At 39.1% G+C, this 15,366-nt stretch overlaps 2 protein-coding genes across 2 annotated transcripts in view; one reads left to right on the top strand and one right to left on the bottom strand.

Moving 5' to 3' along the window:
* Nucleotides 1-8,440, bottom strand: part of LOC143287630 (ubiquitin conjugation factor E4 B-like) — a 31,652-nt gene extending 23,212 nt beyond the window's left edge. Inside the window, 7 exon segments of the mRNA XM_076595749.1 lie at nt 67-208; nt 565-688; nt 1,251-1,386; nt 2,591-2,672; nt 3,054-3,135; nt 5,947-6,154; nt 8,282-8,440. Coding sequence (XP_076451864.1) covers nt 67-208; nt 565-688; nt 1,251-1,386; nt 2,591-2,672; nt 3,054-3,135; nt 5,947-6,154; nt 8,282-8,305 — 798 coding nt within the window. The 5' untranslated portion in view covers nt 8,306-8,440.
* Nucleotides 8,441-8,490: 50 nt separating this feature from the next.
* LOC143287348 (solute carrier family 35 member E2A-like) overlaps nt 8,491-15,366 on the top strand; it is a 16,331-nt gene continuing 9,455 nt past the window's right edge. Inside the window, exons 1-3 of the mRNA XM_076595309.1 lie at nt 8,491-8,542; nt 10,785-11,268; nt 12,570-12,690. Coding sequence (XP_076451424.1) covers nt 11,122-11,268; nt 12,570-12,690 — 268 coding nt within the window. The 5' untranslated portion in view covers nt 8,491-8,542; nt 10,785-11,121. The remainder of the gene's footprint in view (nt 8,543-10,784; nt 11,269-12,569; nt 12,691-15,366) is intronic.

Genomic DNA, 15,366 nt, shown 5'->3' with positions numbered 1-15,366 from the left:
TCAGAAGACAACATGTCTGATAAAAAGCACACACATGCACACACACACTCACACAACAATACTCACCTTTGGTGCCATTCGTTCCTCTATGGAGATTCTTTCATAACAGTCTAAGAGATAGGTGATGAGGTTATGTTCTGTGGACGGCTGTGGGGGGAACTTGTCAGAAAACTCACGTTTTGGTGCTGCTTCTGGCATGTGGCTAGCACTGTACCAAACAAGACAACAAAGTAGGTGGCCTCTGAATCCTGAATACTGTATCTACTAATCAAGGTATGCATATGAAAAGGTAGTATATATGAATGAGACCACAAAAACAACAAGTAAAGATGCCAAACACACTTAAAAAAAAAATAAAAAAAAATCAGCAGTCTTTTTTTAAACACCTAAAAGATCTTTCATCCCGGACCACAAAATGTCAGACTCAAAGTTTTTAAATGACAACAAAATCACATGCAATATATGTCCTTAAATTCCCGTAGTTTCATGTTTTAAACTTTAGATAAAAATACAAAGATCCAAACTGAGGAAGCAGAGACTAAATAATAATAACATGTGACTCACCCACGGGGGCTGGCTGAACTTGAAGAAACAACAGAGGGGCTTTTCACTGGCTTTGTGTCGCCGGACAACATCCGCAATATGATCTCCATCACCATCTGGTTGATCAGGCTGCTGAAATTGTCTCCTGCACAACAATAAAATTCAATCAATCAGTTCAGTTGTCACAGGCCATGCCTTGGAAAACCAAAAGCCACTTAAAGAATTCTGCTTTTTTTGTAGTGGTATCAAGCATCAAGTGAACCTGATGAAAACATTAACTCACTACACATGTTGAGGATATACCAGATTGAAATTAATTTTTCAAGATATATCCAATTATTGTCATGCTAATATATTTATCATTTGTGAAACGGTCAAATGTTCAAGTGAGCGTGTATCTGTGTAAGCGTGCTTATGTGTGCGCATGTGTGTTAGAGGAAGAGAGAGAGAGAGTGAGAAAAAGACAGACAGAGAGAGAATGTATGTGCTTGTGTGTGTGTGTGTGTGTGTGTGTGTGTGTGTTGTGTGTATGTGGAATGTGAGCCTGTGCACGTGTTATATGTGTGCATGCGTGTGTGCATGTGCTAGTGAATAAGTGAGTGAACATAGAGACAGCAAGCATGTGAGTGCTCATGTGCATGTGCAAATGTGCTTATCAATGAGTGTATGCTCTGATATGGCCTGCACCTATTGATGCAGACACTTACCAACGTTTTGTGCAGCCTCAGCCAGGTCTGATATACAGATACAGTCCACATCATTTTCTTCCCATGTGGCCCGGAACACACGACACAACGCTGTCTTCACCTGCTCCTCTGTGGCTTCTGATCCTAGGCTCAGATTCTATGCACACAAGACATGATACAATGTTTAAGCAAGACTGGGAACACGAAGTGAAACTCTGCATAAAGTATATCCGATGAGAGAAATCTGGGTTCCATTCTAGCAAACGTCAAGTGTTATGTTTTACTGCTTGCTTTGAGGCAAAATTTGTCAACATTTTGGTGAATATCCCAGTGGTTGGTGTACATGAAGAGAAATCAACCAGCTTCCGACTTCTTGGGAACATGGTTATTTTCAGAATATTTGAATCTTGTCAAGCACATTTTTCCATAAAAACAAATACATGGGTGCAACTGCCATCAGGGGGGCCTCTCAGGTGAGAGGAGAGTGAGCGAGCGATGAGGAGAGAGAGCGAGCGATGGGGAGAGAGACAGAGACTTGGGAAGAGAGAGAGAGGGAGAGAGAGAGAGATTGCAAAGTACAGGAGGGGAGGGAGGGTGGTGAGGGGACAGGGACAGCGCTGCAGTGATTTTGATTTTGACTACTCTGCCAGTGGGAGTGGAAGGGTGAGGTGGGTGGCGGTGGAGAAAGGTTTGGGGAGGGAGGAAGGTAGGCACAGCTCTGCCAGTAGGTGTGAAGGGTGAAGTGGGGGTGAAGGAAGGTTCTGTATGTTGCTCTCTTGGACAGACTACAGATAGGTCTCACTGGCCAACGAATAGCTGATACGAACAGGTATGCGTTTTTGTTGTTGTTGTTGTTGTTGTTTTTGTTCTCCCCCTCCCCCCCGAAAATGGACGTTCTATTTATGACAAAAACCTAAAAACTGAAATCCATCTCAGGATGGAAGAGTTACACTCATGCAAATACAGTCAGAAAATGCATCCAGAACATTCTTCTTCTGTGTTCATAGACTAAAACTCTGATGTTAACTCGCATAGATATTCAAGTGGGATTTGATGTATACGACTGTTTTTAATTAACCCCGCGAATCAAGCAACCATAATGTGCTTTAGTGGGTATGTAGAACATGAACTTGGTTACTCGACAAATAAGACCACCCAAAGCCATGATAATTGATGCTGATAAGAAAGTCTTGAGCAGAGACTAGATCATCTGTATACATCTGTGTTAATATTTCAAGGCAGTCAGCAACCTGCACCAGCTTAATGCAAAAAACTCCTGTGTATGAAAGCTCAGCTTAAGACCATGGCTAGGACAATCTTTTGGAAACAAGTATGTTGGCAGAAGGATAATGAACATTTACCCGTTTCCGTCTGTCTTGTCTAAGATCTCCGTCCTCCACTTCCATAGTTTCTATCCCAGAATCCACATCCACCTGAGACTGGCTGCAAAGCAAATACAGAAACTAGCTTCATCTTACTTTTCATAAAAAAAAGAAAAAAAAAGAAAAGAGAGACAAGAAAAAGAAACAATAATTATACAGTCAAGGGAGAGAATCAATACAAACATTATCCCCCCTGAGTATTCAGTTCAACAGTAAAAATGCATAATATATCTACTTCAATTCCAAAGACAAAGTCATACTTTTATTTGAAATACAAATGAAGGAAATATGGCAGTGAAAGAATGGGAGAGGTGAGTATGTGTGCATGTGATTTGAGAAAATGTGTCACATAGTGAAGAGAGAGAGAGAGAGAGAGAGAGAGAGAGAGAGAGAGAGAGAGAGAGAGAGAGAGAGAGAGAGAGAACAGGAAAGGAATACAAACCTCTTTTCATCTGTATCCATATCAACCACGCTCCTCTGGGACTGAGATTCACTGACCATCACAACATCCACACTGGCTCCACCTGTTAGACAGACAATTCAACTTTTCTGCATATCCTGTGATATATCATTAAAATATTACATTTTTTTTTTTGTATGTGTGAAAAATACAACAAACTTTTCTCAGTAGGTTTGCCACTGTAGATATTTCTTTGATGACAGATATTCAATGTGACCAAGCGCTCTGCTTGCTTCAAAAACTCCTTCACACACAAGCTGTATAAGTGGACGATGCCAGTTTTCACAACTAAACCGCTGGACTTCCAACGCCCCATGCAGATTGTGTGGCGCTATTCCCCGTTTGAAACACAAAGCCACTTACGTCATTTTGTCCTCCTCGCCAGACAGCCTACTCCTCGACCAGTGTCGCGGTATGCTATTGGCTGAGCTGGAATCTGTGTTTCTGCTCCACCATATTTAATTATTATCTCTTTTGTCAAATCAGTAAATTACAAGTATTATATACTGGCAAAATCATCGCGATTCTATCTTTAAATCTACACCTTTTGTGTTTGCCTACGTTAAACTGATTTAACGCAGTTTGTAATTTTCAGCAACGAGTGTCAGTTTCAGTTTCAGTAGCTCAAGGAGGCGTCACTGCGTTCGGACAAATCCATATACGCTACACCACATCTGCCAAGCAGATGCCTGACCAGCAGCGTAACCCAACGCGCTTAGTCAGGCCTTGAGAAAAAAAAAAAAAAAAGTTTCCAGCAACGAGCTCGTTAAAACTGACTCTGTTCAGGTGACTTAAATTAAGATTATAAATTCATCTTAAATAGTTCAACACTTCATTTTATACTCATTAGAAAGTAGGCGCTGAGCTCTTTCTTTTGCAACTTTCCTGACGTAAATCGGTTCAGGAATCATTTAGAAATCTGTCACTGAACACCTTTTAAGAAACACAGTTGTCGTTGGTTTTGACCTGATTAGTGCCAATCTGCTTCGCAGCCCACGTGACTGTCTTTGTAGTTCGCTTAACCTGCATAAATTGGCAGAGCGAGTAATGAGTGGTCACTTCATACCTGAGCCAGCCCGTGGCCAGGGCCTGCTCTCTTTCTCTCTTGCTGTGTCGCGAGCGGTGTTGTTCCCACAACAGCGAGATCTCGCTACGTATCGCTGTGAGTACTAGTGTGTAGAATGTGTTGATTTGTAAATTGTATTGTTCGACACAGTACTTGTGTTCATATGAGTATGTTCAGTTATTGCTTTGTTCAGTTATTGCTTTGACATGTTAGTCACAGTTCAGCTATGATTGATCTAGAAAATCGCCATGCCGTCATATGCTTGTAGCAGTAAACCCAACAGTCAATGAAGTCTCTGGACACTGATAGTTTGCTCGAGAGTATTCTAGTGAGTGCATATGACGCGTTCTTTCTCGTTTGCTGTCACTGATGAAGGTTACAGTGTTTCACTGATTCTCATTACTCTATGTGTGTAGTATTCTGTTGTCGAGATTACAAGATAGTGTTGGATTGGTATCAGTTATTGGTTCAAACCACCTGATATGTATCAGTCTGTTAATTGTAATCTAGTTATCATGCCCTCTCCTATACGGCTTACTCCAGTATAGTGCAACATGACTAACTGATTCTTTTGAGTTACTTTGACACAGTATAAGCTTTACCTAATCTATACTGTCAGTGTACTTTCACTAAATCAGCATAGCTTCAATCTCTTTAACTGCACTATTTAAATGTATTAGAAATGTCATTTGATGTCAGTGTCTTCACACACATGCATTACCAAGTGGTAGTCTTTCCATGTACTATGTTTACATGTGCTTTATTATTCACTTGTGCCGACATGTTGTGCTAATGACATTTGTTTGTGTCATTCCAGGCACTGTCTTCTCTTCTTATATCTTCTCTTAGTTCTTCTCTTCTTATGTCTTCTCTTCTTATATCTTCTGTTCTTCTCCTTTAGTTTATATCTTCTTTTCTTATGTTCTCATAACTATTGTAAATAAAACAATAGAAAAACCCATTTGTGACTGGCCTCTATATGTTCCTGGCCTTTGAATCATTTAGTTAGTTCTTTTGTACCGTCCGTCCCTTATTAGAACCACTCGGTTCAGTACCACGGCTACATCAAAATATAGGAAATGCAAAGGTAAAGAAATGTCTCAAAAAACCAAAAAGACTGTTGTTGTGGAAGAAAGTGAGAGAGGGAGAGAGAGAGAGAGAGAGAGAGAGAGAGAGAGAGAGAGAGAGAGAGAGAGGCACAACCTGGAGCTGAAACAAGCACTTTCTGTACTAGAAGTTGTAGAACAGCAGATGCAACACGAAAATGAAAACACTGAAGACGGGCGCAACGGCCGAGTGGTTAAAGGCTGAGTGGTTAAAGTGGACTTTCCATCTGAGGGTCCCGGGTTTGAATCACAGTAATTGCGCCTGGTGGGTAAAGGGTGGAGACTTTTCCCATCTTCCAGGTCAACATATGTGCAGACCAGCTAGCTAGTGCCTGAACCTCCTTCATGTGTATACTCAAGCAGAAGATCAAGCTAAAGATCCTGTATATCCATGTCAGCGTTCGGTGGGTTAGAGAAACAAGAACATACCCAGCATGCACACGCCTGAAAACGGAGTATAGCTGCCCTACATGGCAGGGTAAAAAATGGTCACACACGTAATGGCCACATGTGAGTGAACGTAGGAGTTGCAGCCCATGAACGGAGAAGAAAACATTGAAATGACTGCACTGATTAGTTTAATCGTGTAAATGATGTTTTTGTCATGTGGGCAGCACTCTTGAGTCATGCAGACCCCGAAAGGTACTTACACCTTTTTTCCTCTCAAATTTTACCTGATCAAAACCCTTCCAAAACTTAGTACCTTCACTCTGTAAACTTGACACTTGAACAGGGGCTGCTGTGTTGACAACACTAGCTGGGGCAGCCTGGGCAATGGATGAAGAGCTGCTTGCCGGTGTGGGAGACTTGAGCTGACCCTCACCTTGACCCCTGGTGACTGCAGCTGGACCCTGATCATCTTGTTTCTCTGCAGCAGGTCCCGCAAGGCGAGCTAAACGTCGCCGCCTTATCTGCATCATAGTGTAGTCTGCATGTTAGACACCAGCACAGTCACAGAGACAACAGTTTCAATACAATATGTGAGAAAAGAAACATTTGACAATTATTAGTTCAGTTCTAAACCAAATACTGTGACTATCCCATTAGAGTTTAGGGTAAGCATGTTCTTTCTAGTGAACAAAACCCTGAAAATGTGTAAACAAAAGAGTACACTGATTTGATAGTCTATTAATATATATTACATTTTCAATTCTTAAGAATGCAGATATTACACATTGTTATGTGCCAACTCCCATGATGTATTAGCATATAAATATATACTGGGTCTCAGTCCTCTTTTAACCTGATGAAAGTCAGCTATGGCTCTGTGCTTAATAAGTGGTATCCCTGAAGTAATTTTCAACATAATACGCAGCTTGCAGAGCATCGCTTTAAAGTTAAGAGGAGGAGTTTGTATTATACTCCATGTTTGGTGTTTACATAGGCGCCCCTGGGAGGATTGGGCTAAATATGAGGCCACCTCCCGGTTTGTCTCTGCCCTGTGGCTGACAAAATGCGGCGCATACTGGCCGAAGAGGGAGTGCTGCTGTGCTGGGATGGACCGCAGAGCAGCCCTCTCCTCTACTGGAATGTTAGAGAGGCGGAGAACAGCATCCCGCCGCGCTAGCACCGATCAAAACAACTAATGACTACACTGTGTTTATTCCACCAGGATTTTGTATCAATTCTGACACGAGGGCAAACTATAACTTTTTTAGCCTGTCTATTGAGCAGACTAAGGTCAGTCACTTTACTTTCTTACACATGTATACACACTTGATTTATTATCAATATCATGCATAATTAAAAGAAAACTTATACTGTATAAGGCATGTCTTGGTAAGTAGCTTCACCCATTCCCAACTATATAGAGAAAAAAAAAAAGGAAATGGTAGCACAAGGCAAATATTTACTTGACTGAAATATTCAAAGTCATACTTAGTGTAGAACTCACCATACTCTGTACCATTATAACAACATCCATTACCTCACATAGACAGCAAGGTATTTCAAGCTACATACATGTCAGTTGTTTCTGAAAATATGTTGATTATTTTTCAATCTAAAAGCCATATATTCATTTCCTAATACTTCTATTCTATATGTATACTATATATCTAAAGTATTTGTTTATTTCCCAATTAGATTTTGACAAAAGCATCTGATTGCTTGGTCTGAAACTGCTCAGGTACAAGAATGTTTTCATGGCTGAAGAGTGGTAAACTGGATGGGTGCCGTCAAAGTGCCAATATGTAACTTGATGACAAATCTAATATCTACTAGCAAAAAAAAAGAGAAAAATCTACTTCAGTACTTGTATTACCATTTACAGGAGGCCTATGGAGCTAAGCAGATCTGTTGCTGGGTTAGACTTCTGCTTTCTGAGAAATATTACTCTGGCAGCATTATTCTGTAGCCTTTAGAAGCGGTCAATGAAATTAGGAAGGGGGGAGGGGGGGACGAGGGGGAAGGGGGGACATCTATCAAACCTTGGACTGAATTTTTGAATTCATTAAAAAAAAAAGAAAAAAAAAGACAATTGTATTGAGCTTACTGCATCCATAGACTTGGACAGTTGAGTCCATGCAACAGTGTTTATTCTATTTTCAATGTTCTCCACTCTTAACTGATATAATAATGTTAATAAAATATAAGCATTATCATTGATTTGTTGAGCTCACTGCATTTTTAGACTTGGACAGTTGAGTTTACACAAGTGTTTGATTTTCAATGTTCCCCACTCTTAAATGATACAACAATGTTAATTAAATATAAGCATTATGACTTGTTTTTAAAATGTTGCCACATATTTCACCGACTTGGATCAGCTGATCTAAAATCAGACATCCATCCAGTGGTCCACTTCTGTAGCCCAACAACTTAATCTACCACCATACTTATATTAGGAATGGCTTTCAGAATGTGGCATACAGTTCAGCTTTCTACATAAACTTCTATTTAAAAAAAAGGTAAAATGAAAAGCAGAACAATGAATCAGCAAATAAGGGCCAACGAGTTGACTGCTGAGCAGAAGCCAAACAAGCGCTTTGTTGTTGGGAGGAACAAAAACAACAAAACTTTATGAGCAAAAAACCAACCTCATCTGGGCTCAGTTCACTCATTTTGGGTTATGTTTCAAGTAAATTTTCTTTGGAAAACAGCAAGCTGTTCTGAACGTGAAGAACAGAACAAGAAAGCCTGAAAGGTTTGTCAGTCTAAATATTCGTTCTCTTCACCAATTCTCCCTGTGACGTCAAATTCCGTTCCAACCCGGAAGTCGTTGAATGGTGTCCCTTTCTGATTTGATGGTAACTCCAGTTGTGGAGCATATCAGAGCAGACTACATGGACTTTGAGAAGGTGGGTTCAGCATGAAAGCACGAACTTTGCAACTGTTGAAACAATGGAACAAACTTATCAAACGAAAAATAGCAATCAGACCTGTGATTTTGGCATGTAACTGAGTAAGGATTTTTGTGTGGAAATTATTGGCATATTTTGTAAAATGTGTTAGATGTAGACTTAACACTCTGTAGTGCATCCACGAGGAAACAACATTTTACATTACGGGCCACGTTGACATCTGGTGTCTGATTAGGCGCTGCCTCATCAATATTATCTGTTAATCAGAAGGTCACCTTACGAATGCATCAGCTGCTTCTTCATTGCCGCTTCTTCTTTCCGTAATTTGCTGGATTACCCGTTCTTTCAACCCATTGGCCACGAGTCTTGTTTGTTTATTAGATTTGTTTATTTGTTATATACACACGATTTCTCTGCCGACATTGCGATATATATATATATATATATATATATATATATATATATATATGTATATATATACACACACATATATATATATATATATATATATATATATACTAAGTTGCCAAAAGGTTGTTTCAGTTGTATTAGCATGAACAGCCTGTATTTGCATGAGCATCCTACTTTTTGTATTTTGTATTTTTTGTATTTTGTATTTCTTTTTATCACAACAGATTTCTCTGTGTGAAATTCGGGCTGCTCTCCCCAAGGAGAGCGCATCGCTATACTACAGCGCCACCCATTTTTTTTTTTCCTGTGTGCAGTTTTATTTGTTTTTCCTATTGATGTGGATTTTTCTACAGAATTTTGCCAGGAACAACCCTTTTGTTGCCATGGGTTCTTTTACATGCGCTAAGTGCATGCTGCACACGGGACCTCGGTTTATCGTCTCATCTCCGAATGACTAGCGTCCAGACCACCACTCAAGGTCTAGTGGAGGGGGAGAAAATATCGGCGGCTGAGCCGTGATTCGAACCAGCGCGCTCAGATTCTCTCGCTTCCTAGGCGGACGCGTTACCTCTAGGCCATCACTCTACACTACTTGTTGTTATGCCTGCACTAGAGTGCAAACAACGAATTAAAGCATAATAAAAACCAATCAGCATTTTAGATTCAATGCTTGTTTCTGCATCAATTTGCTGGTGATTATTTTATGACAAGTGCATGTACTGATATAGAGCAAGGCACATTTTTGTGATGGTTCCTTCCCCTGTGAACTAAAATGGATTGTGACTTCCTAATCTTAGGCGTTGCTACTTTCCCAGTTTGTGGTGGACCCAGTTTGATTGCTTGAGTCCCTGATCACTGTGGGAAGGGCATAGGGAGAGCAAGCAATGTAGCTGGGAAATGACCACCACCACCTCCCTCCCCCATCTCCAAGCCCCCTCTCACTTTTTTTCTTCATCTGGACCAGTCATCTGCAATCCTCGCAATGCAGCAGATTCTTCAATAGTTCAAAATATGCTGGCTGCCCCCCCCCCTTTTTTTTTTTAATTAGAAGATCTCTCTGTCTGTCTGTCTGCCTGTCTGTCTCTCTTTCTCTCTCTCTCTCTCTAGATCTATCTGTCTATACAGTATTAGTTGTGTCATGAATATTTGACCTTCAACATAGATATTGTATAAGAAGCAGGTCTGTATTTCTCTGTTGACTTTCAAAATAAAAAATCACTACTCTTCACTTGCTCAAGTTAGTTACAAGATAAGGTTAAAAATCCAGACCTTTGAACTTGAAGTGGAGCATTCTAACCAATAGTTTAAATATTGGACCAGTTCAGTTATATAATCCTTAGGTTTCTCTCTCTCTCTCTCTCTCTCTCTCTCTCTCTCTCTCTGTGTGTGTGTGTGTGTGTGTGTGTGAATGATTGCACTTTATTTATAAATCTTTTAAAAGACAAAAGAAAATCCAGGTACTTGAGCAATTTGTCATGTTTATGATGTATGCTTATTGGAAAATCCTCTTTGAATTATTTTTTTATATTGTGATCTAAAGTAAACAAAAAAGTGTGTTTTTGGAGAAAGTCCATGTTATCTGTGGTATTTTTGTAGTTAGTCAGTTACACATGCCATTTCCAAACTTATGTCAGTCTGCTGAGAGAGAGAGACAGAGACACAGAGACACAGAGAGAGGGAGAGAGTGAGCTGTTCTCAGCAGCTTAAAGTTTATTTCATTTGTTTATTATTTGTTAGCACAAACTCAAAGCATATTTGTAATATCAAGTTAATTTGTTTATTGTTTATTAATTGTTGTTTATCACTTTTTATGTATTGCTTTTTTCAGATGAGGTGTCCTGCAGCTGAAGCTTCATAACTGGCAGCTTACATGCTGAGCAGTTTTGCACAATGAGGACAAGGCACAGTTTAAAGAACGGAATATTTTGTGACCACCAACATTCCAGTCAGTATTGAGTTTCTTGTGACGTATGCAGTGCTGAAGTTTCACTATATCTTAGCTGAATGTGTTTTGGAAATTTTTCTCTGAGAGTTTTTTTCAGTGACAGAAACACTTGCAACATTTTTTTTGTTTATCAGCTTATTTTGCCTGGTGGAGCTCGTGGTGGGACAAGAGAAATGCTTTGTCTGTGCTGTGAACTAGAAGCAGAAGTTTTGAGCATACGATGACTGTTGAGAAAGATTCTGAGAACATAACTGGTAGTGAGAGATCTCGAGAACGGCACCCCAGCTCCCACGTGACCACCATGACTTCTGACACCAAGGGCAAGACGCAGCTTGTCCGCCGACAGAGTCATAAAGAGAAGGAGAAAGTAAGTCCGTTCAACTGCCTTAGCTTGTGTGTCTTTTTTTTTAAACAGCAATTATATAGTCACAAAGAGAAGGAGATAGTATAAGCCGTTGTTAAAATGCCCCTGTTTTTGTGTCTTAGAATTAAAAAAAAAAAACCACACCAAAAAAACAACAACAACAACAAAAAAACCCAAAACAAAAAAAATACACAAAAAAACAACAACAATTGTTGAATATAGTCACAAAGAGAAGAAGAAAGTAAGTTCTTATTGAACTGCCAAAATTTGTGTCTTTAAAAAACATGGAGAACTGTTGAGAATAATGTCACACATTTGAAAGAGAAAGTAAGACCTTGCTGAACTGCCTTAAGTTTTATGTCTTTTAAATAGTAACAAATGTTGAGTACACTTGTTGGTACACTGCACAAAATCATGGTGATCATTTGTTTTTAAGTGTGTATTTTTGTACACTGATCACATGTGAGTAAATATTACAGTGCTATAAGATGCTGTATTAGTTTATGTTATGAGAATTTGCAAAATTATGATTGAATGTGATCATTTCCTTTGGAGTGGATGGGCAGAATTTGTTGCTGTTTTTAGCAGTCTGGTTTTCTTTTAATGGGTACCTGAAAGAAGATGAAAAGATTTTGGATACATTATTTACCATGACCAATGGACTCACACAGTCACACATACATAGTCATACACACACATCTGTGACACAATGACTGTGCAAAATTACAGTGACATGTACAACAGAAAAGTAGAACTTTAAAGCAGCTTACAGATGGCATTTTACTGTAAAAGAAAAACAGAAATAGAAGTGTCCATACATGTGTACTCCCTGAGTAAAATCATGCCTGTTTGCTTCAGTTGATAGGCTGATTGCTTCTTTATCAGTTATGTTCAGTTGATAGGCTGATTGCTTCTTTATCAATTATGAATGGCTCTGATCCACCTGCAATTATAGATAATCAGAAATACAAAAATTATACTTTTTCATATGTATTGAAATTATGCGTTTTTGTTTTTCTGCTGATAAAATGCATGTCAAGTGAGTGTGAGTGTGTGCATGCATGCATGTGCGTGTGTGTATGCACACGTGTGTGTGTAGGACTGAGCGGGTGACACTTTTTGTCAGGAAAAGACACTCGACTGAGCAAGCTGTTTTAAGCTCACTGTCCAGTGGTCTGACTAACGTTATTTAGTCTGTCTGTGTCAACCATGTTGTATCATACTTCTTTACATTGTGTTGTGCTGTCGTCTGTTGCACTGCACGCACACAAAAATCTGAACCCAAATGTTGTGCGTTTGGACAGACAGGACTGCGGGACATTCGGGCGTTTTCCTTTCTGGTGCTGTGGTATATTTTCTCTGCCTTCACCTTGTTTCTGAACAAGTACATCTTGTCAACGCTACGAGGAGATCCCATGTTGTTAGGTGAGTGTCTCTGTTTCTATTTCTGTTAGCAGGCTGTCTCAGTGTCTGCCTGTGTGTGTCCCTGACTTGTCTCTTTGTGTCTGTGGCTCTCTTTGTTGTGTTCTTTTTGTTTTTGTCTATCTGTGTGTCTTTCTGTCAAACACAAAGGTGCACATGCATGCACACACACCATGCATACACATGCATACATATATATATATATATAAAAGATTTTACACACACACACACATGTATATACACACATATATGCTCACACATACATACATACTGATACACACACACAATGTGTGCTTATGCACACACAGTGATACACACACACACACACGCACACACACACACACACACACACACACACACACACACCCCAATCTAGTAGAACTTTACTACATGGCGTTTCCTGTTGTTTGAATTGAAATGCAGCTATGAATTTCCAAGAACATGCACTAAAATGGCTGTTTGATTTGTGTATGTTCACTAATCATGCGTACATGGACGCCTCCAGTTCATCAGTTCATTAACTCTTTCTGTACTAAGGTACGCTATAGCGTACCTCACGCGCACAACGCTTTGTTACTATGGTACGTTATGGTGTACCGTGAGTTTGAAAATTTGTAGTTCATTGGTTAATGGTTTTGTGCAAAACTAAACGGCACAGCTCTGTTCTACAGTCACCCAAAAGTGCACCTGTACTTTTATTGTGGCTGAAAATACCTTTGTTTGAGTACTATACATGCAAGTGTATAGTCACCCTTCTCGCTCGCTCGCTCAAGAAGATGGCGTCCCCATCAACTTTGGCTAGTATTGTGGCTCAAAGTCGAATGCAAACTGATTCTATTGTGGATATCCACTGTGCATACACATTTACCCATTCAATTGCTACAATTAGGAAATGCCTATGGTTACAAAAGACACACTTGTAAAATTTCTGTTATATGAGAAAAACTCACTCCCTTTATGTCATTTATGAAAAACACTTTTTTTTTCAAAGTATGATAAATCACTTTAATCAGTCAATAATTGAGTGCTTTGAAGCTTTGCCAGATGTTAATCCATTCTATTTTTTTTTTGTATTATGACAAAATTTCACAGCTGTATGTAATTGCATCCTGGTTGTCTGTGTGTGTGTGTGTGTGTCTGTGTGTCCGTGGTAAACTTTATCATTGACATTTTCTCTGCAAATACTTTGTCAGTTGACACCAAATTAGGCATAAGAATAGGAAAAATTCAGTTCTTTCCAGTCATCTTGTTTAAAACAATATTGCACCTCTGGGATGGGCACAAAAAAATAAAAAATGAAGCCTAATTATATGCAAACTGCATTTACTGTTGTATTTTTTGTATTCTCTAAACTTGGCACTTTGATCTGATATTCTGACCCAACAACAAGAGCAGTCATTATTATCATTTTTTGTTCAAACAGGAACTTCTTTTGCTAAGCATGGAAGTTTTATTTATTTTGCAAACGTTTTAGTGCAGATAGTAAAAAATGGAAATTACTCTGTAATTAATGCTAGGGGACATAATTCGCTTTAAACTGATCTTTCTCATCTTAAACATTACATTTTGAAATTATACACAATACATAAAAAGCGTGGTTTTTTTTCCAGTGTATCACAAGTGAGTCTTGAAGGTCTTGCCTCTCTTGTTTTTAGATATTTTTCTTCTAACAAAAGCAAACGGCCAGTACAGAGAGTACAACAAAGGAAGTCATGAGGCAGTATAGAATGAATAAAAGAAAAATGTCTTTAAGGTATGAATAAAAGAAAAATGTCTTTGCTATATGAATGCAATAAACCAGCCCCTTGGATCCACAGGAGATGGTAATCAATATGATTATATTGTCATCTTGTCTTTGTACGGAGCAGCTGTCACATTGCCACATTGCCTGGCTTGTGTGTGGGTGTTGAGTTGGGTGGGTGTGTGCATTAATCTGCATGTTGCACAGGGACTCTGAAGCAGGCTTGGGTTTCAGCTGAAAATTTGCTAAATTTGCTATAAATCAGCAAGTTGGATAGGGATGCATGTCATTCTTCTTTATTGGTTGTTATTTTTATCTCTCTTTTTTGTTGTTGTTGTTGCTTGTATTAGTAGTAAAGATATTTTTTTCCGACTGGAGACATACAAAAGGCTGGGCAGAAGGAATAGTTCTGTTCAATACATCATTGAACATAGGTCAGTAAATGATGGAGTGGGATTATAGGGGCGTTTATATTACAAAGACTGAAAAAAAGTGGGTTTTTTGTTATTGATAGATATATTACTGTATTGTAGTGTATTGTATTTTATCTGCAGCATATTTCTCTGTGTAAAAATAGTGCTGCTATTTCCAGGAAGAGTGTGCTACCAAGGTCCAAGCTCCCTGCCCGCCCCCACACCCCCTTGTTTTTTTTAAATAGATTTTTATAATTGGATACCAGTGTCTAATACTGATACTGCTGAGTTCATTAATCAGTAAGGAAAACACAGTTGGAAACATACTTCGACTTGTTTCAGGCCAAGAGGGCATCAACAACATCTGAGCATGAGCTGATATGTGGGCGTTAACAAAGTCATATATACTCTGTTACTTATGGCGCCGTGCAAAATTATTCGTAATTTGTCCATATGTACTATTAGTATTTCTCTCGAGTCTCATTGTACTGTAAACGCAACATGAAGTTTTTCTGTGTTTTAATC

This window comes from Babylonia areolata, chromosome 11 (genome assembly GCF_041734735.1).
Source record: "Babylonia areolata isolate BAREFJ2019XMU chromosome 11, ASM4173473v1, whole genome shotgun sequence".
Classification (NCBI taxonomy): domain Eukaryota; kingdom Metazoa; phylum Mollusca; class Gastropoda; order Neogastropoda; family Buccinidae; genus Babylonia; species Babylonia areolata.
This window is presented reverse-complemented; position numbering and strand designations above follow the sequence as displayed.